We start from the raw sequence: 26,099 nt of genomic DNA, 5'->3' as shown, positions 1-26,099 counted from the left end.
AGGGGGAAACTTCACATTACACAGATGTTCGTGGAACAAAAGCCTAATGGCTACTTTTCTGAAGTGGACAAACAGCTTCAGAAGAGGCATTAGTGGGGGGCAAGAAGGGAAGGGTGCTTAACTCTTTCCTCACCCCCAACAGCTTCTCCCCCTGTGGGGTTGGATAGGGACTTATCACAATGGAAACGGGTGTCTGGTTTGGATGTCATTGCGCTGTAGTTACCATTCAAAGTCTGTGAATACGCAAAACGCAAAAAGCACGCCTGTCTTTAAGGCAGGATCATTACAGGGGAGGGGCCTCATTTCAGGGGTGTTTTGAAGGGGAGGGGAAAAGATCACAGGGTGTGGGCATGCATGTGCCAAGATTCTCAAAAGATTCCAAGGGCAACTCTAGAACAGCAGGACTCGAGTCCAGTGGCACCTTAGAGACCAACAAGATTTTCAAGGTATAAGCTTTCCAGAGTCACAGTATCTGAAGAAGGGAGGTTTGACTCTCAGAAGCTTACACCCTGGAAATCTTGTTGGTCTCCAAGGTGCCACTGGACTCGAGTCCTGCTGTTCTACTGCAGACGAACACAGCTTCCTTCCTGGACAAGGCAACTCTAGGAAACCATCAGTATGAAATTGCCCCCCAAGCACTCTGCTTTCCCAGCATTTGTTGATGTCAATTGTTATATGAACCCACTGGCTCCTGTCCTGGCTCCGGAACACCAGTCGCGCCTCTGGCCCTCCCCGGCCATTGGCATCGCTCGCTCGATTTCACTGGCTGGACTTGAAGTCTGAGCCCAGCCCTGGTGCCCGCTGGATCCCCCGGAGCCTGCCGCCGGGCGCCCTTGGGGTGGCTGCGCTGGTTCGCAGGGGCGCCTCCCCCGGCCTTCTGGCAAAGAAGCTCTCGGCCGCGGCCCTGCCGGGAGGGAGCTACCCTCCTCCTGACGCTGTTTCCGGAAGGGGGCAGGGAGGAGAGGGGAGGGGTCTATAAAGGAGGCGGCTGCAGCAGTGCCCCGTCGGGGATCCTCAGCGAAGGCGCCCGAGAAGGAGGAGAGAGGCTCGGGGGACGGAGAGGCTCGCCGGTTCCTCCGCCTAGAAGCCCGCCTAGCAGCCCATGCCCCCCGGCGCCTCTCTCCAGCCCAGCCCCGCTGCCCGCCGCTCCCTCTGAAAGCCCAGCCCTTTGCGATCCCGCCGAAGGAGCGCCTCGCCCGCCCCTCGCCCACCGCCCCCCCAGTCCGCCCTTCACCTTCCCAGCAACATGAGCCCCGCAGTGTCCTGGGCTCTCCTCCTCCTCGCCGCGCAAGGTAAGCCCGAAGGACTGGCGGGAGCGGGGAGCGGGGAGAGACGGGCTTCCCGTGCGGCGCTCCTTTGGCAACCCGGCGTCGCCTGCGGACCGTCCGCCGCATCGGGCGTCCCTTTCAGCACCAAGGACAGCGCCAGCGAGGCTTTGCCCTTGCTCGCCTCGGGGAAGCGCTGGATGGAGATCGGTCACGTCGGGCCACACTCTTTCGGGGAAGGGGCCCGGGGTTGGCCGGGATTTGACGCACCGCTGTCTACCTGTGAGGGAAACGGACTAACGCAAGATCACAATTTAACTCATTTTTAACCTTTTTAAAAAGCTGCCCCCTTCCCATCCCATCCTTCCTTCCGCAAACCATTGGGATCCTTTTCAAATAATATGTATATTTTTAAAAGCTACGTTTCTTCTACCATTTCGTTGTCATTCTAAACAAATTCCTCTTCCCCTGGCTTGCCTACACATTCTTCCTCTTCTGTCTCTGTGCTGGTCTGCAATCTTTACATAGTGCAGTCATAAACAACTAATGGACTCGCCAGCTGAGTTACTCAGAGCCAGGGGGCTGAAAAGCTTCCGCAAGCTTCTTCGGAGTGATCGATTGCAGACCCCCTGGCCCTTATGAAACCATTACTGCAGTCTACTGCCTTTCACGAGGGATGCCTGTTTAAGCAATGTCAGACATGGATCCAACCACTCCTCCCCACCCCCGGTTTTAAAGACTGGGAGATGGGAAATTAATTGGTGATGCTGAGTTTTGTACTTTTTAAAAAATGGGTTAGATGATCAACATTAATCCCAGCAGTGAACCCTTTATGTCAGCATCCTTCTTTGTCTTTTTTTTTAAAAACCCTGGCTTGCCTTAACTGAATTTTGCATGCCTTGAGCCAGCTGGTGGAACTGTTCCAGGAAATATACAATATTAAATGTATCCCCTTTCTCTCTCTTTCTTGCTTGCAGCAATGTCACTTCCAGTAACAAATCCAACAGCTAAAGATGACACCAAGGTGAGCTGCCAGAATGAAATAGTTAAATATAAGAGCATTGCAACACACTGTTATTTATTAAATACATATATGGAGCCATGTTTTAGAAGACTCCCTGATATAGTCGTTGAAATGTCAAGAAGGAATGACAATTGTCCTTTATCATAGCCAATTTTCACATTGTATTTTAGGTATATGCCAAGAGGTCCTTTTAAAAATGTGTGAATGGAATAAAGAGATGTTTAAAAAGAGGAATGCTTGTTAGGAAGTCAGGCTGTGAATCCCTGCCTAGCATGCATGTTGTAGCACACCCAGGGTTGTTACATTGCAATGTGTGAAATAGTCCTTCAGAGAAGAGGCTTGCTTTCCCATGTTTCTTACTCCTCTTTGGATTTTGTGGGATCCCCTTGCATGCTGACAACATGAGCGCGGATTTCAACAGTGACTGTAGATGCTCTTCTGACGGGTTATGGAATTAGCTTTCCAATTATACCCTGTATAGTTCTATAAGCTCATTGTGGACTCACTTTAACTCCTTGCAGTTAATGGGCTTAAGTGTTGCTGGTAACATAGTTGGAAAATGTCATGATTTTAGACAGTGCACCAGCTTTTAGACAACAGCAGATCACTATACGAGTGTCCTGTCATCCCAGCAGTTTAAAGGATATCAACAATGTTAAGATGATGGGTGGGGTAAATATGTATGCGGTTCACATGGGGTTGAATCTACTGGAACTTTCCACTGATGGAAGGAATTTCCAGCAGCAGAGCACAACTTTCTCACTCCCCCCTGTTGCATCCTCAAATGTCCCTCCCCAAATTCTGCACCTTGGGAGAAAAGGGAACCCTTAGGAAGAGCATGAGGAGGAAAGATAGGAGTCTGCAGTGTGTGTGTGTGTGTGTGTGTGTGTGTGTGTGTGTGTGTGTGAGAGAGAGAGAGAGAGAGAGAGAGAGGATTAGTGATGCAACAGTGGTCCCAGAAAAATTGACTTACCATGCAGTCCTAAGTAGAGTTACTCCAGTGTTAGCCAATGGTCTTAGACTGGAGTAACTCTTCTTAGGATTGCACTGCTAGGTGTCCGTGAAGGTCCCAGTATAGTCTGGAATCAGGACTAGTGGGGAACAGACAGCCTTGGGATTCTATCTACCAATTCTTAAAAATCTAGCCAAAATCTTACATTTTTCTTGTTGCTTTTCATAAGCTAGATTGAATAAAATATGCCTTTGTCTGGGAGAAATGTGTGTGAAGTGAAACAGACTAGTTTTTTCGAGCCGGGGGGACCAACATGCATAGGAGGATGGAACTTTAGGTGTCAACTGAGGCAGTTGTTCTGTTTGGGATGACACTTCCTGTTTAGGATGGCACGTTAGGTGTCAACTGAGGCAATTGTTTATTAGAACCATATCCAGGGCTCCTGCCTTCTGCTTTGGAGGCCCTTCTCACATTTCAAGTCTTGGAAGACAGAGATAGTCACATAAACACATCTGTTTTGTGATCACAACTTGTAGTCAGAGACAATGGCGTGTGAATGCACATCCATGACCACATTAGAAGCCGAATGAGAACATACACTCTAGGGAGCACGGGAGGGGATCATGTACTGCTTCTCATCTAGATATGCATCACAATGTAGCCAGATGCATGTTCAAATCAAGCCTGCATGTGTTGTTCCCAACCCAACAAAAGAATCCACACATGGAAACCTTTCTGTCCTTGAGTACAGGTCTTTGATTGTGGGTTTCAATCTTATTTTGCACAGATTAAAAATAATGGCAGTAGTCCATCTCAGGCCGGAGTTCCTCCAGCTGAAGGAGTCTTCCTCCATCTTAAGAGGATCTTCGAATGGAAGAGAAGCCACATGAGTTGGAGGAAGGCTCCTGCAGTGATAGGCTACAGGCTAACATATTTACAAGCTAACCCCTCTCCCAAATCTGGACCTTGAGATGGTTGCATGGACACGTGGCTCTCGGCAAGTGACTCTGTATGTCTTAGAATTAATGCAGCAGCTACTGCTGTGTTTCCTACCTACTCCCTGCCTACACCCCCCATAAATGGCAAAATTCTATAATGCAGTGTTCAATGCAAAACGTTTTCTAAATAGCTGCTTTTGCTCAATTTATCTAAACAGGCTTCTTTAGTAAGTGCTAATGGAATTGAACTGCCAGCCCTTAGTGGCTGCCTCCTGGCCCATCTTTCACTATTGTGAATAAGCCCTTGTTTCCAGGGACGAGGGGGAAAGCTGTTGCCAGCTTCTCAGCTAGATCAATTATCCTTAATCTCTCCAAAGCACCACCATTACTTCCTGCCCTAGAGCTCTAAGAAACATTGCAGAGCCCTCTGTCTGCCAACCTGGAGCCTGAAGGGCAGCTTTGTTTGGATTCCCCAGCAGGTGAGGCAGCAATTCTGAAAGTGTCAGGGCCTTTGCTGTGATTTTGCTGTCCTTGGGGAGAGGCTCTTGCAGTCTCAAATCATTGTAATTGTACAGCTTTTCCCAAGGTAAAGATTAGCTCAACAGAAAGCAGCAGCTGTTTGAGAGAAGACTTATAAGACTCCCAATCCCATCTCCATCCAGTGCCGTCTTATTGGTCTGGGTCACATTCTTCTGGCACAAGGAGCTTTCCTCTGGTGCAAGAGGGGCTTCCACCAGTAGAAGACCTCTTGCATTAGAGGAAAGCACTGCACTGGCCGAGAGTGCCCTGGGGGATGGGGCCACTGTTAGTAGAGCAAAGTGGTAGAACTTCTCTCACTGAATCCTTCTTGAATGTGCCATCTACAAAACCAGTTAGCTGTCAAAGGGCTGGGAATTAAAGGGCCAAGTAGTAAAACTAGGTTAAACCATAACCTCTTAGTTGTAAAAGGGCTGGCAATGAAAGGGACAGATTGTAAAACTAGGAACAAAGAAGGGCAGGTTGTTAGTGGCTCAGTGGCAGAGCATCTGCTTTGCATGTAAGGGAACGCAGGTTCAATCCCTGGCATCTCCAATTTTAAAAAAGGAACAAGTGGGAAGTGATATGAAATGCCATGGCCTGATACCTTGGAGAGCTGCTGCCAGTCAGAGAAGACAATACTGAGCTTCATGTACAGTTCCATAGATGTGAGTAAAGGCCCAGAGGTGAATATGAAGACATATAAATCATAAAGTTAGAATGTACCTCTAGGGTCATCTAGTACAACCCCCTGTACAATGCAGGAAATCACAAATACCTCCCCGCTCCCAGACACACACCCAGTAACCCTTACTCCATGCCCAGAAGATGGCAAAATGATATAGCTTAAAAGATCTTGTCACTGTAGTACATGCCCTGGTAACATCTAGATTAGATTATTGCAATGTGCTGTATGTGCTGAGGGAAGAGGAAAAGCCAGTAGTTCCCTCTTAATTAATGAGGCGAAAGTAATTTTTCAACAGGGGTGAAAAGGATTAGCCACTTACAAATTGCAAACATTTGGACAGCTCTTGAAGAGGAAAAGCCAGTAGTTCCCTCTTTGCAGTTGGCCACAGAGTAAAACAGCCAAGTATCACCCCAAATTAGAACAGGCATGTACAAAACTGATATTGTTTCTTTGAACCAGAACTACTCCGAGTCAAGCCTCCCTGGTTCTGGGCATTTCATTTGCCCCCATTGAGGTCACAGCATTGGGAAATGTGAATTAGACACTTAGGCTTAACAGTAGGCTGTTGGCCTCACTAATGGATGTGCTAACAACAACAACAACATTAGATTTATATACCACCCTTCAGGACAACTTAATGCCCACTCAGAGCAGTTTACAAAGTATGTTGTTATTATCCCCACAACAATCACCCTGTGAGGTGGGTAGCGTTGAGAGAGCTCCAAGGTAGCTGTAACTGACCTAAGGTCACCCAATTAGCTTCATGTGGAGGAATGGGGAATCAAACCTGGTTCTCTAGATTAGAGTCCTGCCGCACTTAACCAGTACACCAAACTGGCTCAGCATGGAAAACATGCTCAACAGTGCAGAGCAGAATGTACCAAAAAGAGAAGGAAGCATCTCTCTAAAATTAGGCCTCCCACTCCTAAGATTGGAAGAGACTCCAGTATCAGGAAGTTAAAAACAGGTACAGATAGGAAGTAACTTGGTCTTTTCTGTGGTGGCTCCAAGAACACAGGAATGAGCTCCTAAGCTACTGAAGCACAACCTCATCATCTTTAAACAGGAGGAATACATTTATTTCCCCCATTTGATTATGATTCCAAATTCTCTTTAATTTGCAGAATTAATGAGGTGAAAGTGATTTTTCAACAGGGGTGAAAAGGATTAGCCACTTACAAATTGCAAACATTTGGACAGCTCTTGAATACGGACCATTAAAAACTGGAAATCAATCACTGACTCATCTTAATGTAGAGTGGCTGTAATAGTCTAGCATGGCACATGGTAGATTTAAATTTATGTGTGTAAATTGTGTACAGTATCGATGATAAAAAAGTGTGAGGTGAATACAAAGGAATTGTGCTCTATAATAGACAAAGATTCCCCTTGCTCCCAAGATTCACATACTTGCTTATTTGATAGGAGACAAAAGTGAATTAACGCTTCCTGTAAAAAATCTAACTAAAGTGCATAGACTGCAAAGTCAAATATTAAATATTGTCATGCAGTGCAACAATATTAATCATTCACAGACATAACTGATAAAATTATAATGTGACTTGCAATCTGAAGAACTCGCTGCTTTTTGAGAAAAGGTTAGTGTATGGAGTTATTTTAACTAAACAGCGAAAAGACACAGCATAAAGAATGGATCCTTTTGTATTGAAAATCCCAATGGAAATGAAATTAAGAGTATGATAAATCTATGTCACCCCCATGATTATTTCTGATGGTAACCGAGACTACTAGGTCAAACAGATCAAAAGAGAAAAACCAGTCCTATTTCCCCAAATGTTAAAAGACTGGATTGAATCCAGACGAAAATTTTCAGCAGCGGAATGGATATTTTCTGCTTCCTTTTTCCCAAGGCAGCCCACTGATCCGCCACAGAACGATGTTCCTTGGGAACAGGGGTCCCTGGGGAATTGCAGAGGGAAGGCGGGGAATCAGTGGGAAATGCCAGTTTAGTTTGCCAGTAAATCAAACCCACTATCTGTACTTCAGTTAAGCAAGTATGAGACAGCACTGAATACATGTCCTGGCAATAGGTCTAAAATTTACAGAAATCCAAACAGCAGTAAGAAAAATATCACATAACCCCGCATGATGGTTCTCAAGGGAAACGTTTGGATCGTTTGTGGTATTCACATTTTATATTTGGAAAAAAAACTTTTACAAGTTTACAGAACAAAAGGTACAGGGAAAATTTGATCCCACACAGGAAGTATCTCTCTGAAATAGAAAACCAGCCCATTAAAACTGAAATCATGGAACAGCGCCAACTACCTGGGTCACTTTTCACTGCCTCTGAAACCCTAATGGAAAATTAGGACTGTAATAGTGGCGAGTATTTATTCCAGTTACAGAGATGGTGATTTATATCAAGGGGATGGACTCCAGTTAAGCATAACTCCAGGTTGGGAAATTCCTTGAGATTTCAGAGGTGGAGCCTGGGAAGGGCAGAGTTTGGGGAGTGACCTTGGATGGGTATAACGCTATTGAGTCCACCCTTCCTATGCTGGAATTGGCAACCCTATTGCAAGGTGTTGTATTTGGTGCTGACCTTGAAAAGAGCTAGGAAAGTCAACTGGCTCAAAATATGGTGGCCAAGTTATTGACTGGGATGGTGCGGTAACTGTGGGAGAGAGAAGAGAAAGAACGTATCTCTGAGCTTGCAGCACTCTGGGTTCAATACTGTATTGATATATCTCAGGTGCATTTACAGGCACATGGGCCTTTTCTAAAATATCCAGCCCCACACATTAGCATCTCCTTGTCTCTTTTAAAACCTGACCGCCCACAATTGAGTAAATGGGTGACACAAACTTAAAGTGTTTGTAATGTGTAAGCTGTGTGCCCCCACAAGTCTCTTACTTGGACTCTGCTAGAATGCCGTTATAATTATTTACCCTGTGTGAATATTTTTCTGGATGGATTTTGACTGGACAGACATGACACAGATGAAGAAGGAAGCATGCAAGTTTGACAACTAATCAGAATTGTGTCCATCTACAAGAAATGGAAATTTGTTCAGGGCATCTGAACTGAACCTTACTGACACCCGGTTGAGGTAGTGAAAATACCACCGGATAAGGATGTGAAGGGAAAGGGGGAATTTAACACTGAGCAGTTGAGGAACCATGTAAGTTTAATCTTTGCCTTTGCGTTTTTTTCTAGGTGATGAAGTGCATTGTAGAAGTCATCTCTGATACAGTGTCAAAGCCAAATCCACTCCCAATCAGCCAGGAATGCCTAGAAATCCTTCAAGGAGGTAGATCCCTATTTTCTCCATAATTTTCTGCTAGGGATTGGATTTGGTTCCTTTGATTAATCCATTTAGATTTTTTAAATAAGGACTGGTTCCTACCAGCTTTCCATAGATGTATGAAGTTGGAGGGGCAGACTCGCTTGATTTCCCATCCCAGATGGCTTTTTGTTCTGGCATAGACCTTTGGATCCCTGAAAAAAGTCCTCCCTCTTTCTCTTCTGTCAGCAAAAACATGGGATCCAATCTAAAGAGGCTGTAGCCTTAGCATTGATGGAATGCTGCAGATACTAATAAAATATCAGATATTAATTGCCTCCAATTAAATTGTTTATTTAATAGGCCATCATAAAGAATTTTTTTTAAAACCTCAGTGAACAGATCTGCTAATGGAGCTATGAAAGGCAACACGCATTGCTTAGTAGTTCACTTTGCTGCTGGAAAACTTCCATAACAAGCTTCTTTTCCTGCAGATGAAAGAATCCGTTCCATTCTTCGTCATCAAAACTTACTAAAGGAGTTGCAGGAGATTGCAGTCCAAGGTACCTTTTGGTGGGAATGATGGGTAGGGAGGTAACTAGGGGGTGGGTCAGTGGTAGAACACCTGTTTAGCATGCAGAAGGTCTCAGGTTCAATACTTGGCATCTCCAGTTTAAGGGACCTTGGGTTGGTGAGCTGCTGCCCATCAAAGAAGGTAAGATTGAGCTAGCTGGTGCTGAAATCACTACAGTGCAGGAAATTAAGGATGGTGGGGTAGGGTAAGGTTTAGGTCTTCTTCTTGGTACCCTTCGTTTTTGTTTAAAAGCTTCCCAGTCTCTGTTTTAGTTATAGGGAGCTCTCTGACTCTTGAAAGAAGGGAGCTCTGACTCTCGAAAGCTCAGCTTCTCAGAGCTCTCTCCACCACACCCACCTCACAGAGTGGTTGTCGTGAAGATAATAATAACACACTTTGTAAACCACTCTGAGTGGGCATAAAGTTGTCCTGAAGTATATAAACCTGTTGTTGTTGTTGTTGTTGTTGTTGTTGTTGTTATACTTTGAAAATCTTGTTGGTCTCCAAGGTGCCACTGCACTCAAATCCTGCTGTTTTGGATATGAACAAGTAGAGGATCCCCTTAGGAAAAACATGCCAGGGTCAAAAAATGGGTAGAGGGGTTGGGTGGTGCTTCTAACCATGCTATTCCCCACCCTGAAGCCTGCATGCATTGCAGTCACCCCCATGTTTCTGCTAAAAGCATTTTATCGCTGCTCTGTCATATGCACCTGTTCTGTCTTTCTGGAGTTGCCAGGGACCTCTTTGCATCCACTCTGCAAAACGGGGATGCTTTCTCTTCTCAGTCTGAAACCCGGCATGGAGGATCCCTTGGGTGAAAACTCTTAGAGTCCTTTCCAATTAAATGCGGAGAAAAATTATAGCTCGAAAATTTGTTTCCTATTAAAAAGGTGGAAAATCACTAAAATAAATAGTTTTACTAACAAACTTATCAAAGTAATCACTTGTGAATAAAATTAAAACGAAGCCCATTTTAAAAAAATATTGTTCCCATCTTCAGTGCTGGATTTTACTTCGTTTCCAAAATAAGATGTTGAAACAACTGAAGTTACTCCAGACAAAACTATGATTGCATAAATCTGTCACATTATCATCCCCATCTGCTCATATTAAACAACATAATTAATGACTTCTACCATAGTTTTTCACTGTGTTCAAACCAAACAGAGCGGTATGTATCCAATCCCTCAGTTCTTTCAATGGAACAACATTTCTGTTTGTGGAAGTGAGGGGGGGGGGATTTCTGCCAGTTCTCCTCTTCCATTGCAAAACCTCTTTGTCCTGTATAGTGTTCCTGACTTGCAGAAACAAACTGGGGAGGGGCTCAGTGGGCTGTACCTGGAGAGGAAAGTCCTGCTCTATGAAGTACACAGATGGTTGGCTACACTCCAATGGTTTGCTCTTTTCCCTGCAAAACATGATTTCAAACCAGGCTTAAACAGAGGTAAATGTCCTATGAAATGGAAATCTATGAGGATTTTGAATGAACTGACCTATCAGGCAACTATATATTGGCATGTTGTGAAGGCTTTTGAAGAAGCGTGGTACAGCGAAATGGGGGTACCAACGTAGCCGGCAAACCCGTTGCCATTTTCCCACCGGGAGGTTGTCTACAGCTGATGAGACGCTCTTGCGGCGTTTTGATTGATATTCAGCAAGCTTACAGCTGCAGTATTGATGAATTTGTGCCTGTAAAATTGGAACACTTGATGATTTCGCGCTTATAAAAGGAATATTTTTTGCAGTACAACGGTCTGTGGGACTTTGTCCTTTCACGCTTGTTAAACTGGAGTTCAACAATCTGGTTTGCCCAGGGGCCATGCTAATCTTCTCTGTATCGTTCCAATTTTAGTATATGTGCTGCCGAAGCACATATACTAAAATATTTCCCTGTGACCAGGGAAAAAGAAAATATATCAGGAAATCAAAATTCTTCAAGAACAGTTAACAGCAATGAGTAATAAAGAATTGGAGTGGAACCTTAAAAGACTGAATCAAAAAGCTTTTGAGGGTGCTAATAAACCTGGGAAATATTTGGCATGGCAATTGAAGAAGAAAAGGGAAAAGAAAATAATAAATAAAATCTGTGAAGAAAATAAAACGTATCTGGAACAGACTACCATTAGTAGAGCCTTTTATAAATTTTATGCTAAGCTGTATAATAAAAAAGAAGTAACCAAAGAATCAATAACATCATATTTGGAGAAAACTAAACTTCCAGAGATCTCGGAAGCTTGGAGAAATAAGTTGAATAGTGAAGTAACCGATGAGGAAATAAGTAAGGCAATACAATCCGCAAATCTAGGAAAGGCGCCAGGGCCAGATGGACTTACGGCTAAATTTTATAAGACAATGGCCAATGAACTGGCACCATTCCTAAAAGAGGTGATGAATGGAGTTTTTAGGGATCAAAGAATTCCAGACACTTGGAGCGAAGCGAATATATCATTGATCCCTAAAGAGGGCCAAGATTTGACTAACGTGAAAAATTACAGACCTATATCACTACTTAACAATGATTATAAAATTTTTGCGAAGATATTGGCGGAGAGACTGAAGGGGTGGCTCTCGGAAGTCATAGAGGAAGAACAAGCAGGCTTTTTGCCAGACAGACAAATAAGAGACAATTTAAGGACAGTGATCAATGCTATTGAATACTATGATAAGCGTTGTGATAAAGAGGTTGGTTTCTTCTTTGTAGACGCTGAAAAAGCGTTTGACAATTTAAACTGGGACTTTTTGTTTGCCACTATGGAAAAGCTACAACTGGGAGAAAGATTCATCAGAGCAATTAAAGAAATCTATAGAGACCAGACTGCAGCAATTGTAGTGAATGATGAATTGACCAAGAAATTGACGATTAGTAAAGGAACAAGACAAGGTTGCCCGTTATCTCCATTGTTGTTCATTTTAGTATTGGAGATTCTGATGATACAAATACGACAAGATGAGGAAATACGAGGAAAGAAAATAAAGGACTATTCATACAAGGTTAGAGCATTTGCTGATGACATAATGTTAATTGTAGAAGATCCATTGGAGAACATGCCAAAAGTGATAGATAAGATCAAGGAGTTTGGTGACTTGGCAGGTTTCTTCATTAACAAAAAGAAGTCAAAGATATTATGCAAAAACTTGACTAAGCAGAAACAACAATTGTTAATGGAAACAACGGACTGTGAAGTAACTAGTAAGGTGAAATATTTGGGAGTTGAGCTGACTGCAAAAAATATAGATTTGTTCAAGAATAATTATGAAAAATTATGGACTCAGATAGAGAGAGACTTGATCAAATGGAATAGACTGAATCTGTCATGGTTGGGCAGGATTGCAGCAGTTAAGATGAATGTGTTACCAAGAGTAATGTTTTTGCTACAGACAATACCAATCATCAGAGACTCTAAACAATTTGAAAAATGGCAGAGGAAAATATCAGATTTTGTTTGGGCAGGCAAGAAGCCTCGAGTGAAAGTAAAAGTTCTACAAGATGCAAAGGAAAGAGGCGGAATGCAACTGCCCAACTTGAGACTTCATCATGATGCAATCTGCCTAGTTTGGTTAAAAGAGTGGATGACATTAAAGAATAAGAAACTATTAGCCCTAGAGGGATATAAAAAATTTTTTGGATGGCACGCATACCTATGGCACGACAAAGTAAAGGTCAACTCGATGTTCCTACATCATTTTGTAAGGAGAAGTTTATATACAATCTGGAAGAAGTACAGAATTTACTTACAAGAAGGAACCCCCTTGTGGGTGGTTCCATACGAGGTGATAGATCCGAGAGCTGTTGATAATGAACAACAATGTTTAACATACAAAGAAATAACTAAAATTGAAGTATCTAAACTTAGAATAAAGACGCAAGAGGAACTATCACCTAACTACGATTGGTTCCAGTACAGACAGATTAGAGATTTATACAATTCGGACTCTGCAAAAGGGGGCATACGAACAGAGAACTCGGAACTAGAGCAGACCCTTCTTAAAGAAGACAAGAAAAGAATATCCAAGGTATACCAAGTACTGTTGAAATGGTATACTGAGGATGAGATAGTTAAAACACAGATGGTGAAATGGGCTATAAATTTCAATAAAGAAATAACAATGGAGGCATGGGAATACTTGCGGAAAACTACAATGAAGACAACGACATGTATCAATATTAAAGAGAACATTTTCAAAATGATCTATCGTTGGTACATGACACCAAAGAAGATTGCGCTAGGGAACTTGAATACTTCTAATAAATGCTGGAAATGTAAGAAACATGAGGGCTCCCTCTATCATATGTGGTGGTCGTGTGCGGTAGCTAGGCAGTTCTGGGGGGAAATAATAAGAGAAATGAGTGAAATTTTACAGTTTCAAATAAATAAGAACCCAGAACTCCTGCTGCTAAACTTGGGAATGGAGGGAATTCCAGCCCATCATAGGACGTTGATTTTTTATATGACTGCAGCAGCTAGACTTTTGTATGCGCAGAAATGGAAAGTACAAGAAGTGCCAACTATTGAAGATTGGATCTACAAATTGCTGTATATGGCTGAAATGGACAAGATGACAAGAAAACTGAGAGATCTGGACTCAGGGCAGTTTAACACAGACTGGGAGAAGCTGAAACAATATCTGGAGAAGAAATGGGAGGTGGGAGGAAAACTGTGGCAGTTTGAGAACTACTGAAGTATAATAAAAGTATAAAAGAGAGGGGTGACTTTACCGGGGGAGGAAGAGAAATGTGAATTTATAAGCAGTTAGATTAATTGATTGAGATATATATAGATATGTATAGGTTAACTGATAGAGAATAATTAATGATAAGGTTTAAACATGAGGATTGAGTAATTAATAATATTTTCTTTCTTTGACAAGATTTATATGCACCAAACTGAATGTACAGAAGAGTTAAATTGATTGAGTATCTGAGGAGTTATATAGAATTACCATAAAAAGATGAAATGAGTAATACATAGAGAACAAATCAAATTGTTTGATTTAAATGTGGGAAATTTTTATGGTTTATGATATATAGGTTTATATAGAAATATTCAAAACTGGAAAATGGGATAAATTGTTTATCTAAAGACGTATAGTTTGGGTGTATAATAAGTAAAGGAGTTAAAGATGTACTGCTTAATATAATGGAGAATGTATATCTGTTTTAGATAGAGGAATTTAATAGAAGTAAGGGAAAAGGGACAGAGGGTGGGAAAGCTGTTGGAAGTCAACAAAAGGGGGGGAAAGGGAGGGGGTTGGAAACGAAAAATTAGGGGAAAATTGATTGTAATGTAAAAATAATAATGTTCTAACCCAATAAAAAACTTTTTTTAAAAAAAAAAACAATCTGGTTTGCAAGGGGAAAAGCATGTAACCATAGTTATCCACAAAAGCACATGTCTTTAATGACCTCGCTGCCCATTAGAGAAGAGGAAGCAGGGAAGAAGAGAAGCTTGAAGGTCCCCCAAGCTTGTTCCGTGTGATGTAAAGGCCAAGAATGTCAGACTAGGACCTGGGAGATCCAGGTTCAAACCCCCAGCTCTGCCATGGAAGCTTGCTGGGTAACCGTGGTCTCTTAGACTAACCTACCTCATAGGGCTGTTGCGATGATAAAATGGACAAGGGAAAAATGGTGTAAGACACTTTGTGGAGGGAAGTGGGGTATAAATATCTAACAAATAAATAACAGTAACTAGTGACAAACTATGGTTTCCCTTCATATCTGGAACATGAGAGTCTGCAGGGCAAACTTGACCAAAGAATTGAAGCCCTCTGAGGTTCACACAGTTGTTTGAGTCCTCCACATTTACTTTCCATACAGCTGGTGATGTGCAGCTACATGTGTGAGCTGATTCCGCTGCAAAACACTAGAGGGATGTGAAACTTCATAGCAATCTGTGTGTGCCAGCCCTGTTATGCTGGCAAGCTGTTACTTGATGTTGCAGTCATCCAGTGAGGCATGCAGCCTTGAGCTCCATCTCCCTGTGTGCAGTAGAGAAGCCTATATTATCCATGTAACAAAATAAGGGGGAAATTAGAAGGACGGCTAGACTGCACCACTTTCGACAGGGGGAGGAAGTGTATTTGTGAATGCTTCTCTATGTTACAAACGGCCCACAAATGGAAAACTAGCACAGCAGGCAAATGACTTAGATTCGAACTTCTCTCTGTGATATGCTGCTTTTCTCAGAGAGGTTTTTTTTAAACAAGTGGGAGTTAAAAATCTAATATCTCCACCACCACCCTGCTTGCAGTTTAGAAAGGCAGAATAAGAGCAATACCCTGCTTGACTCTGGACATTAATGCCCTCTTGTCCTGGGAGGAGGGGCTAAAGCATTCACTCAGCAACTAATTCATCCAAGAACTGATACTGGGAGAGAGAAGAAATGACCATTTGCTTGTTTTTTTGTTAATCCGTTGAAGGACCAAGGAAAAGCAGTGTATTAATATAGTACGTAAATAAATAAAAATAAAGCATGCAGAGTAGTGTCCGTTCTACAACCTCATTTGTGCTTAACGTTGCCAACCTCCAGGTGGGGCCTGAAGAGCTTCTGGAAATTAGAACTGATCTCCAGACTACAGAGATCAGTTCCCTGGAAGAAAACAGCTGCTTTCGATCTTGGCCCTATGGCATTACACCCTGCGGAGGTCCCGCCCCTTTCCAAACCCCACCCTCCTCAGATTCCACCCCCAAATCTTCAGGAATTTCTCAACCTGAAGTTGGCAACCCCATTTCTTCTTCTTTCTTTTCCCTAAGCATTCTTTTCCTGTTCACTTCTTTTAGTTTAGATGACTGGGAATGGTTTTCCAGGGTCCAATTATTGCAATGAGAATAAATGTCCTGTAATAGTTTGTATTTTCAAAGGGAAGAGCTGTCAAACGTGATTTCCTTCTCCCTCTCTGTGTGTTGAAACAGGAGCCAACAAAAGGACAGAACAGCAGAAGAAAAACAGCGGTTTTGAAGATGAGCTTTCTGAAGTCCTTGAAAGCCAAGGCAACAAGAACACAGAAAGAGGTTAGTGTCAGAATAACCCATATAAAAGCCAGGCAGAGCCCTGCAAACGTGGGTGTTATTTCCAGCGGCCTTGCTGCGCTCACACACACATCTGTTCCTCACTGGAGGTCTTTTCTGCATCAATGCAATCAGGTGACCTCCTTGTTGCTTTGCCATTGGCTGGTGGCTGTGGAAAGCGTCCATAATTAATCAACAGCTTTCTGAATAGCAGAATGCAGATATTTTCTTCCCCCATCAACTTTGCCTTTCCTTTATCACCTGGAAACGAATCTCAAACTGACAAAAACAGGATGAGAAAAAAAATATTGGCAGCTTATTCTTGATTGTTCTGTTGTAACATAATTGCTTCTGCTGTGACTTAGGCACTGTTTGAGGCCTAAGCACTGGGGATTAGGCTGTTGGAATATCACCCCACAAAATGGCCATGACTTCCAGTGCTGTACAACAGGAGCTTTGGGCATTTAGAAATGTGTGTGTGTGTTAAGTGCTGTCAAGTCACCTCTGACCTATGGCAGCGACCCTGTGAATGAAAGACCTCCAAAAAGTCCTATTGTTAACAGACTTGCTCAGATTTTGCAAACTGGAGGCTGTGGCTTCCTTTATTGAGTCAAGCCATCTTGTTTTAGGTCTTCCCTCTTTTCTACCGCCCTCTTTATTGACTTTTCCAGAGAGTCTTGTTTTCTCATGATGTGACCAAAGTACGATAACCTCAGTTTTGTCATTTTAGCTTCTAGGGAGAATTCAGGTTTGATTTGATCTAGAATCCACTTATTTGTCTTTTTGGCCATCCATGGTATCTGCAAAACTCCTCCAGCACCACATTTCAAATGAATCAATTTTCTTCCTGTCAGCTATTCTCACTGTCCATCTTTCACATCCATACATAGAAATACACAATAATAAAGCATGATATACTATATTTTAAAATGTTTTATTAGTGCTCCAAGTTGTGTGTGTGCGTGTGAGTGTGTGTGTAGGGTTCAAACCCTACAGGTTTTTCTTTCAACCTTAATTCCCCTCCTTACTACATCCCACGTGGCTTTTTTATACATGTACATCCCATGATTTCCAGCATAACTTTTTTTGGTGTTCAGTGCTGACCCCTTCCTTTTTTCATCAGTAGAAAAGCTGGTTGGATCCAGTCAGGTGAGGATGGAGGATTTCCTGCCCCCAGTTTCTATTTCCTACTGCCTCATGGAGCGATGGTGGAGAAAAAATTTTTAAATGGCCATCAGGCTGATGGCCTGATATCACTTTTGGGAAAACACAGAAGTTACATCATGCTTCTCTAGCAATAATTAGAAAGGCTATAGTTTAACCATAGAATTTCTGGTGATTCCTAGAGAGAAGTGATACCACTTCCAGATTTTCTCGGAAGTGATGTCACATCATTGCTGATGGCTGCCTCCTGATAGCAGGTCTTCTGCTGTCAACTCTAGATCCAATCCGTAATCTTATTTGTCCTCTCTTGATTGTAAGATTTTATTTCTGTGCTTTCCTAAGTAGAGTTATGCCCTCAAGTTAATTGAATTCAATGGGTTAGAAGGGTTTAACTGTTTAAGTTTGCAGTGTGATATCTTCAGATTGTTCTGAATATAGGAAAGGAGATGTAAAAATCTCTACATAAATAAGTCACAACTAAGCTGATTTCTAAAAGAAAAAATCAATACGTTTTAATCGTTTCAGTATTAGATAGTTCTCCTGCTTTCATTTTGAGCCAGAATTCTCCAAAGCCCTGCCCCCTTCATAGGGGAGAGAATTCTAAATAAAAATTCGGGCATTTTTATAACAGGGCATTGGGATAGTTTTCAGTGTGAATTGGTCCTTCTAATCATTTGCTGCTTTCTTGATAATTTTGACTTGCAGATCTATCAGAGGAGATCCTTAATGAGGAGCCCACCACCTCTTTTGCTGAGCTAGGGCCAGAGAGAAGTCAGATGGACAGTGAAAGAGACATTTCAAAAGAGGACAAGAGGGACAGCATGGAAGAGAGAGAGACCGGAGCTCGAGAGACTGACCCTAAAGAGAGAAAGGAGAGTGCTGCGCGATTTGAAAGCAATGAAGTTGGTGAGACGGATGAATTGCCTTGGGAGGATGCTGTTGACAATCATATCCGTGATGACTTTGGAGACGATGGGATACATGAGGAGGGTGAAGAGCCTGCAGAGAAAGAGGAAGCAGATGAGTTTGCGGAGAAGGATCCAATTTCTAAGAACCGTCAAGAGGAGAGCAATGAAGAAGTAGAAGACAGTGTCCAAGACCGTGCTGAAGACGAAGAGGAGGAGGAGGAGCAGGAGGAGGAAGAAGAAGAAGAAGAAGAGAGAGGGACCTCTGAAGAGGAACATACTGCTAATTCAGATGATGAGGACGATGAAAAGGGAGACGGTAAGTTACACCCAAGCTCCTTCCTTTGATTTGATTTCTGATGAGCTATACCCTTACTAACATTGGTATAACTGAACTTTACAGTGCACATTATCCATTTGATTTAAGCTTCTAGAGGAAAGCCAGTTTGGTGTAGTGGTTAAGAGCAGCAAGACTCTAATCTGAAGAACTGGGTTTGATTCCCCACTCCTCCACTTGAAGCCAGCTAGGTGACCTTGGATCAGTCACAGCTTCTAGGAGCTCTCTCAGCCCCACCCACCTCACAGGGTGATTGTTGTGAGGATAATAACACACTTTGTAAACTGCTCTGAGTGTGGCATTCAGTTGTCCTGAAGGGTGGTATATAAATCAAATATTATTATTAACACTGGAAGAAAGACTTGGCCTCTGTGCCATGTTGTTGGTCCTTCAGAGTAAGTCGCTGGCTACCATATAAGACAGGATGCTCAACTAGATGGACCACTGGTCTGATCCAGCGAGGCTCTTCTTATGTTTCCAAAGTTCTAGTAGTTTCTTGCACATCGTGTCCCAAAACGTAGGCTGTAATTTTAGGACACTTGTTTGGAGACGAAGACCATTCAAGGGTTCAGAATGTTCCAAATTGCTCCATAAAGGAAGGGGCTGGGCATGGGGAAACTGCTGTTGCCACTCTTTCCTGCTTGTGCATATGTTCTTGACCTGTTGCTTCCAGGCATGTTCAACACAGAAGCCTTTGCTCCCTTTTCTGGCTGACATAAGTGACTTTCAGTGCAATCATGTGCAGAGTTACTCCCGTTTGGTGTAGTGGTTAAGAGTGGCAGGACTCTAATCTGGAGTACTGGGTTTGATTCCCCACTCTTCCACTTGAAGCCAGCTGGGTGATCTTGGGTTAGTCACAGCTTCTAGGAGCTCTCTCAGCCCCACTCACCTCACAGTGCGTTTGTTGTTGTGGGGTAATAATAATATACTTTGTAAACTGCTCAGTGGGTGTTAAGTTGTCCTGAAAGGTGATATATAAATCGACTGTTGTTGTTGTTGTTATTATTATAGTTGGGGCCTATTGAAATTAATGGGCTTAGGCTGGAGTGACTCCAGCCTGATTGCTCCATTGTAGTAGCTGATTCAGATTCTGAATTCTGATAAAGGGCGCATAATTGTGCCAAAAATTACATTTTTATATTTCTTGCTTACATAAAATGTGGGTCATGAAAGTGCTTAAGTTTGGCTGGATTTTGTTCAACAGGTCAGCATCTGCTTCCTAATTCCTAATTTGTGAGTGTTGAGTAGCAGATCTGGGGAGGGGGGGGGGTTATTTTCTGGATTTTCAGGCACTCTCATTTGGGGGGATTTGTGATGTGCTGCTTTCAGTAAACATTGCAGGGTTGTTGTTTTTTTGTAAACTGCTTTGTGCTTTGAAGAAGTGAGGTGGAATTGTTTTAAATAAATTTATGGGAAGGGCCATGGCATTATTTGTTTACTTTAGTGGCTCAGTAGTAGAGCATCTGGTTTGCATGCAGAAGGTCACAGGTTCAACCCCCAGCCTCCCCGGTTAAAATGTTTAGGTAGCAGGTGATGTGAAAGACCTCCACCTTGGACAGCAGCTGCCAATCAGACTAGACAAGACTGCCCTTGATAGCCCAATGGTCTGACTCAGTATAAGACAGGTTTGTGTGTCTAAATTGAGGCAAGAGCCTTTTTCTGATGATGGTCACACACCAAATAATAGACCAGCTTGAAAGCTGAAAGAGGATCATAACCCCTTGGTATAAGACCACCACAGACATGGTAAAAGGAAACCCAGATGTACTGCAAGAGCACCTCTAACAAAGGGCTGCAGCCAACCTTGGCTCCTTAACAATCCCAGTTGTGTGACACCAGTGTTTGCAAATATGTTCGCTGCATTCATGTCACACATTTTAGGTATTTTAAAACATCGGAAGTGTACCTCTAAAATTGCAGCATTTAATGTGGCTCTTTTAGAACCGCTCTCAAAAACTGATACACTTGGTTTTCAGTGAACGGGATTTTTGAACATAAAAACATCCATATTTGATTTGTTGTGTCCTTTCTCTCCCCAGAAAATGAAGGCACTAAGAGTTTTGAAAAGGATGACAAGCTCTTGGAAGAGAAAGAGGAATACCACAGCGAGAAAGGAGGGAAGCGTGACTCCCCACAGGCCGAAGACCCTTTCCATGCCAGAGATGCTGAAAGCAAAGAAATGAAAGAGGAGCCCTCCAAAGATTTAGAAGATGCCAAGAGATGGAACAAAATGGATGAACTGGCCAAGCAACTGACCACAACAAAGCGTACAGAGGAAAATGAAAGCAGCGAAGACCCAGATCGGTCCATGAAATTGGCTTTCCAGTCTCACAAGCATGACTTCCATAACCCTGAAGATGAGATAAGGAAGCCTCAAGAGCATCACTCGAAAGAGGACACGAGTGAAGGAGGCTTTCCTCTTCCTGCTATGCCTGAGGAGAAAAAAGATGAAGAAGGCAGTGCTAACAGAAGAACAGAGGTAGGGCCCTTGTTTCTCAGTCTTTTGCTGCAGTATTTTAGAAGCATCGGTCAAATTCTAGAAGACCATGAAGGGAGGTATCCTGGTGAAGGGAGACATTTCATTTTGCAATGGCTAAATTATGTTCTAGTGCTACTCAGGAATGCTATTTAGCTCTTATTTTCTCTCTTACTCTAGTTTGGTAAAGGTTCATTCTGGAGACTCTGTAGTACCAGTCAAAGGCCACAATCCAGAGGCATGTCCGGGCATCATCTGGGTTGGTGTGCCTATAACCATACCCAACAATCACCATTCCCATCAGCCAGCCATTTGGCAAAGAGAACTAAACCCAGGACCCCCTCCTCCAGTTCCCTCCTCCATACAAACTGATTAATGCATGTTGAGCCTAGATAATAATAAGATTCAATGGTCCTTTCAGGACAACTTAACACCTACTCAGAACAGTTTACAAAGCGTGTTGTTATTATCCTCACAACAATCACCCTGTGAGGTGGGTGTGGTTGAGAGAGCTCCGAGAAGCTTTGACTGATCCAAGGTCACCCAGCTGGCTTCAAGCAGAGAAGTGGGGAATAAAACCCAGCTCTCCAGATTAGAGTCCTGCTGCTCTTAATCACTACACCAAACTGGCTCTCATGAGCTTAAACTGTTTCTGAGCAGAAAAATATCTCAGGAAGTGAAAAGAACTTCCAACACAGTTTGAATTTAAAAGTCAGTCTGGTTTAAAAGCTGCTGAGATCTTCAGGAGTAGTGGATGAAATTTCAAAAGTGCCATGGATGAGAGATCGAGCAAGGACTGGGAAAGTAAGGCTGTGAGCCTATAGTGAGGAGAAGCAGATCCCAACAGCAGGGGTTCAATTTGAGTCAGGACCGTGGGACGCAAGTGGGGATTCGACCTTCCTCCACACAGTTTTCCCCACCTGAAACAGCCCCAGGGGGTTAGTTTTACACCAATGTGGGCGATACACGTGCTGATCAGTTACACGTTACGTTTCTGTAATGGGGCATTTCAGATTTGCTGCTGCCAAGTCTATGCCTCTCTATATGCTATCATCCCAATCTGAATTGGGCCCATGCATGCTTTGGGATATCAGAACATGCTTCTCTTTACTTCCCCGGGACATCCCCGGGGTAAACGTAATGTGCAGTTAAACCGTTATAAAGAACATTCCTTTTATTTAAAAGAATTATTTCTTATTCCATTGGCCATTAACAAATTAACATTAGACATCTACTTATTATAATATATAATGAATACGATAATATAACATCTAATAAAACTCACAAATGCAGAATGCAGACAGTGCTCCTACTTCAAATTCCCCTTATTAAAATAGCCAAATTCTTGGATTAAAATATTTTGTAAAAAAAATAGACTTTCTTCTGCAGATAGCAAAAACAGTCTATAGGAGTTGCATCGTTCACCATCATTCACCCTCTACTCCTTTGCACTTAGGAGGACAACAAATAGGAGGTCTCGCTGGTTGGCTACAACACCAAGAAGTATTTCAGCTTCTTTGGTACCATTACTGGGAGGTTTGCAGTATTGAGCAGCTCACCCCTCTTTAGCATATGACATCAGCAGGTTGTCAAGGAATTGGCAAGATACTCACAAGACACCAGGGAGGCAACCAGAAAACCTTGGTGACAGTCACTCTGGTGCTGGCAGCAGAACAACAGCCCTCATTATCAGCTCAGCAAAGAGAAAGGGTTAAGAGGGGGCAGGGAGTGTGGGGAGAGCACGCCTCACTGATTTAGGCTCATTCCACTCTTGTGTTGATACTGCTTGGTGGAGTGGGACATATAAGATGCTGTCGACCCTGATCAACAGGGCTGAGACTCGTCACAAACTGCTTTACATCCACAAATTATTTTCAGTTCATACCACAGACAACACATTACACTTCTCTTTGTTGGCATGAATGTCTTTTCAGCCATGTTTTGCAGACTGAATCCAGAAGCTGCTGCAGTGGAGGAAACTGTGAACTTCATGTTCTGCAGTGAGCAAGCATACCCCCCCTCCCACCATGGAGCAGCATGTGTCTTCCTATTGCATGGCCATGCACTGCCCATCTCAAGGGGGAAGCTCCACACAGGAGCGTTGATCATGGTTCCTGTCCCTTGAGTAGCTGCATCTTTTTTACTCTTGCTAGTCCCAAAGCACTCCTCTTGTGATATATGCAGGCTTGGAGGAGGGGCAATGAGAGTCAGACCATGAAGTCTGATGCCAGAGCCAGTCAAGTGCAGCCATGTCCTTCGTTTGGGCTAGATAGGCTTAGATCCTCAGCAGCAGCACAAGAGAGGAAGCCAAATCCCCTGCTTCCCTCTCCCACGGTAGCCTTCTGTGCCCCCTCCCAAATCGTGCTTCTGTGATTCAGGGGGCCCATAGGAACAATGTGGATCCCAAGTAAGGCTCCGCAGTGGGTAAAGAGAATTGGTAGAAAGTCCCCTTGCCTCTTTGCCCAATGGAAATGCCATTCCATCAGCAGAACATGCCAGGGAATTTATTCTGCAAAGGTGCTGTGCAAGGGTGTAACTAGCTATCAGAGCAGAAATCAGCTCCCAGAAAATCAAAATTTCATTTCCCTCCTGCCCCCCCCTACCCCCCCCCCCCACCACCACTTTTTTTTTTAAACAAAAGCTCTTAATTTGAACAGGTGCAAAATTCTGGGGACAAAATTTGTTACCTTGGTGCAGAACGTTGAGAGTTCATTTAAAAGGACAGTGTGTCTACAGCACAGGCTGTCCTAGTGACTGCCATCTGCACAGAATCCGATTGCTGCTGGTGTTGTCCAATCCCAAAACCAGTTCCAGCCCCCCTTTTCTTGAACATCACAGTGGGTTGGATCCACTGGAGTGCTTCTGCAGACAGCAGGATTTATGTCTACGGAGCATGAATGTCTTCCTTCCCACTCCCTTTGCAGCCCCAAGTGCCCCCTTGACACGTTGCTTACAGATGACGGGGACCCCAAGTAGCAGCATTTAAGGGAGTGGGGCTGCAGAGTTGGAAAGAGTTGAAAAAATTGTCCTGTGTCTGTGCAAATGCTCTGGTGGATTCAAGCCATCAGCTTCTGGTGCTTGTGGATGGTTTGAGTGGCACAGTCATACTCAAACCACGGTCCAGACACCTTTAGGGCATTGCCTGCATTCACAAAAAAGATTAAACTCCTAAAAACCAAAGATAGGCGGAGTGGAAAACAAGATTCCTACCCTGTGCATTTATATAGTCATATTTCTTTCAAAACTGGGAGATCAACTAGTTTTTTCCCTCCATTCTTGAAGATTGTAAAGTCTTGATTTGAGACAGTTTTAATACAGCATTTCTCATTTCCTCTCTTGCAATGAGCAATGCTTGTTAGTCAGCTTCATACACAACACTTTCCCAACACTGAGCTAACCTCTGTCTTGGAGGGCGGGGAGTATATGTTCCCCAGAAACTGCTCCATTTGGCAGATAAACATCTACAGGTGGTCCCTGGCCATAGGGAGATTCGCCTTGCCTCAACCAAGGCCAGGGCTTTCTCAGTCCTGGCCCCAATCTGGTAGAACTTTCTGTCTGGAAATGTGGGCCCACTGGCCTACAAGACAGAGATGTTCCACCAGGCATATGGGGGTTCAGGTGGGTGGGCTGAAAAACTGTCCTGCTACTGGGGGGAGTGTTGCCCCCCAGATTGTTGTCATCTGGTAGCTGGCCACCCTGCCCCTCGGATGTGTCTTAATGCTTGGTGATGTGCAATATGGGCTCGACTGTCCATTTTAGACTTTATTGTACTGACTGATATGTTTTAATCTAATTTACGCTGTCTGTTTTTATTGTATTTATTACCACCTGTGATCTGCTCTGAACCTGCTTGCAGGGAGACAGGAATATAAATTGAATAAAATAAATATAGCCTCCCCCCATCCACATTCATGTAATATTATGCAAGTACTGAAAGACACCTTGGGATGGCACAATGAAAACATCCATTCATTGGGACAGTGATGGTGAAATGGCAAATTTAATGCAAGGGATTATTAGGAAACTGAGTGAGAATGAAACGACAAGCAACATAATGCCTTTATATAAGTCTGCTGCGCAGCTGAGTTTGGAAACCTGCACCTTGTTTTGTTTCATCTTGGAGAGGATTTCTGTAGAGCTGGAAAAGGGGCAAAAAGGGTCACCGAAATAGGCAACAGGTCAGAGCACCCTCCTTTTCAGGAAAGGCTGAAGTGTTCAGAAGAAGGATGACTTAAGCAGGGGCAGGATTTATAAAATTATGTCCAGGATGGAGAAATTAGATCCTTTTCTCCCATTCTTGTATCATTAGAACTGAATTTAGAGCAATAGCCATGTTAGAGCCAAGCTACAAGTGACGCCTGACACAGGTTGGACACTTGTCAGCTGACCTCAAGTTTTGATAGGAAATGTAGGCATCCTGGTCTTGCAGCTGTAATGGAGAGCCAAGCTGTAAAACCAGGATGCCTACATTTCCCATCAAAACTTGAGGTCAGCTGACAAGTGTCCAACCTGGGTAAGGCATCACTTGTAGCTTGGCTCTTAGTCTATTGCAGAAAAATAAAAGATGTTCAGGGCCAGGTGGAAGTCTTAACAAAGGTTATTCCAGCCCAAGCATTAGTGAGTCTGACTTCACTTCATAAGATGCATATCTCAGGAAAACTGAAATATATGTTAGTCTTTAAAATGCCAGGCGATTTCAATTTTATTTTATTGGCACAAAGGTCATCCAGCGAAACTGATAGGCAGCAGGTTGAGGACAGACCAAAGGAAGTGGATGGTGGGAAAGTGCCATCAATTTTCAGCTGACTTATTGTGATCCTGTAGGGTTTCCATGCAAGAGGCAAACAGAGATGGTTTGCCATTGCCTGCCTCTGTGTTGCAACCCTGGACTCACTCGGTGGTTTCCCTGCTTAGCTTCCAAGATCTAATGAGATCAGGCTAGGCTGGACTATCCCAGACAGGGCACCACCTGAAGGCTTCTCTCACTAAGCATATAATTCATTTCAA

General features: G+C 43.2%; 1 protein-coding gene and 1 pseudogene across 1 annotated transcript in view; one reads left to right on the top strand and one right to left on the bottom strand.

Moving 5' to 3' along the window:
- The first annotated feature begins 1,042 nt into the window (after positions 1-1,042).
- CHGA (chromogranin A) overlaps positions 1,043-26,099 on the top strand; it is a 30,012-nt gene continuing 4,955 nt past the window's right edge. The window contains exons 1-7 of the mRNA XM_054969868.1: positions 1,043-1,292; positions 2,243-2,289; positions 8,564-8,657; positions 9,125-9,193; positions 16,115-16,213; positions 18,080-18,598; positions 20,656-21,095. Coding sequence (XP_054825843.1) covers positions 1,247-1,292; positions 2,243-2,289; positions 8,564-8,657; positions 9,125-9,193; positions 16,115-16,213; positions 18,080-18,598; positions 20,656-21,095 — 1,314 coding nt within the window. The 5' untranslated portion in view covers positions 1,043-1,246. The remainder of the gene's footprint in view (positions 1,293-2,242; positions 2,290-8,563; positions 8,658-9,124; positions 9,194-16,114; positions 16,214-18,079; positions 18,599-20,655; positions 21,096-26,099) is intronic.
- Positions 11,011-11,076, bottom strand: LOC129325355 (U6 spliceosomal RNA; annotated as a pseudogene).

Source organism: Eublepharis macularius, chromosome 2, assembly GCF_028583425.1.
Source record: "Eublepharis macularius isolate TG4126 chromosome 2, MPM_Emac_v1.0, whole genome shotgun sequence".
Taxonomy (NCBI): domain Eukaryota; kingdom Metazoa; phylum Chordata; class Lepidosauria; order Squamata; family Eublepharidae; genus Eublepharis; species Eublepharis macularius.
Note: the sequence above shows the minus strand (reverse complement) of the source record. Positions and strands in the feature narration are given on the sequence as shown.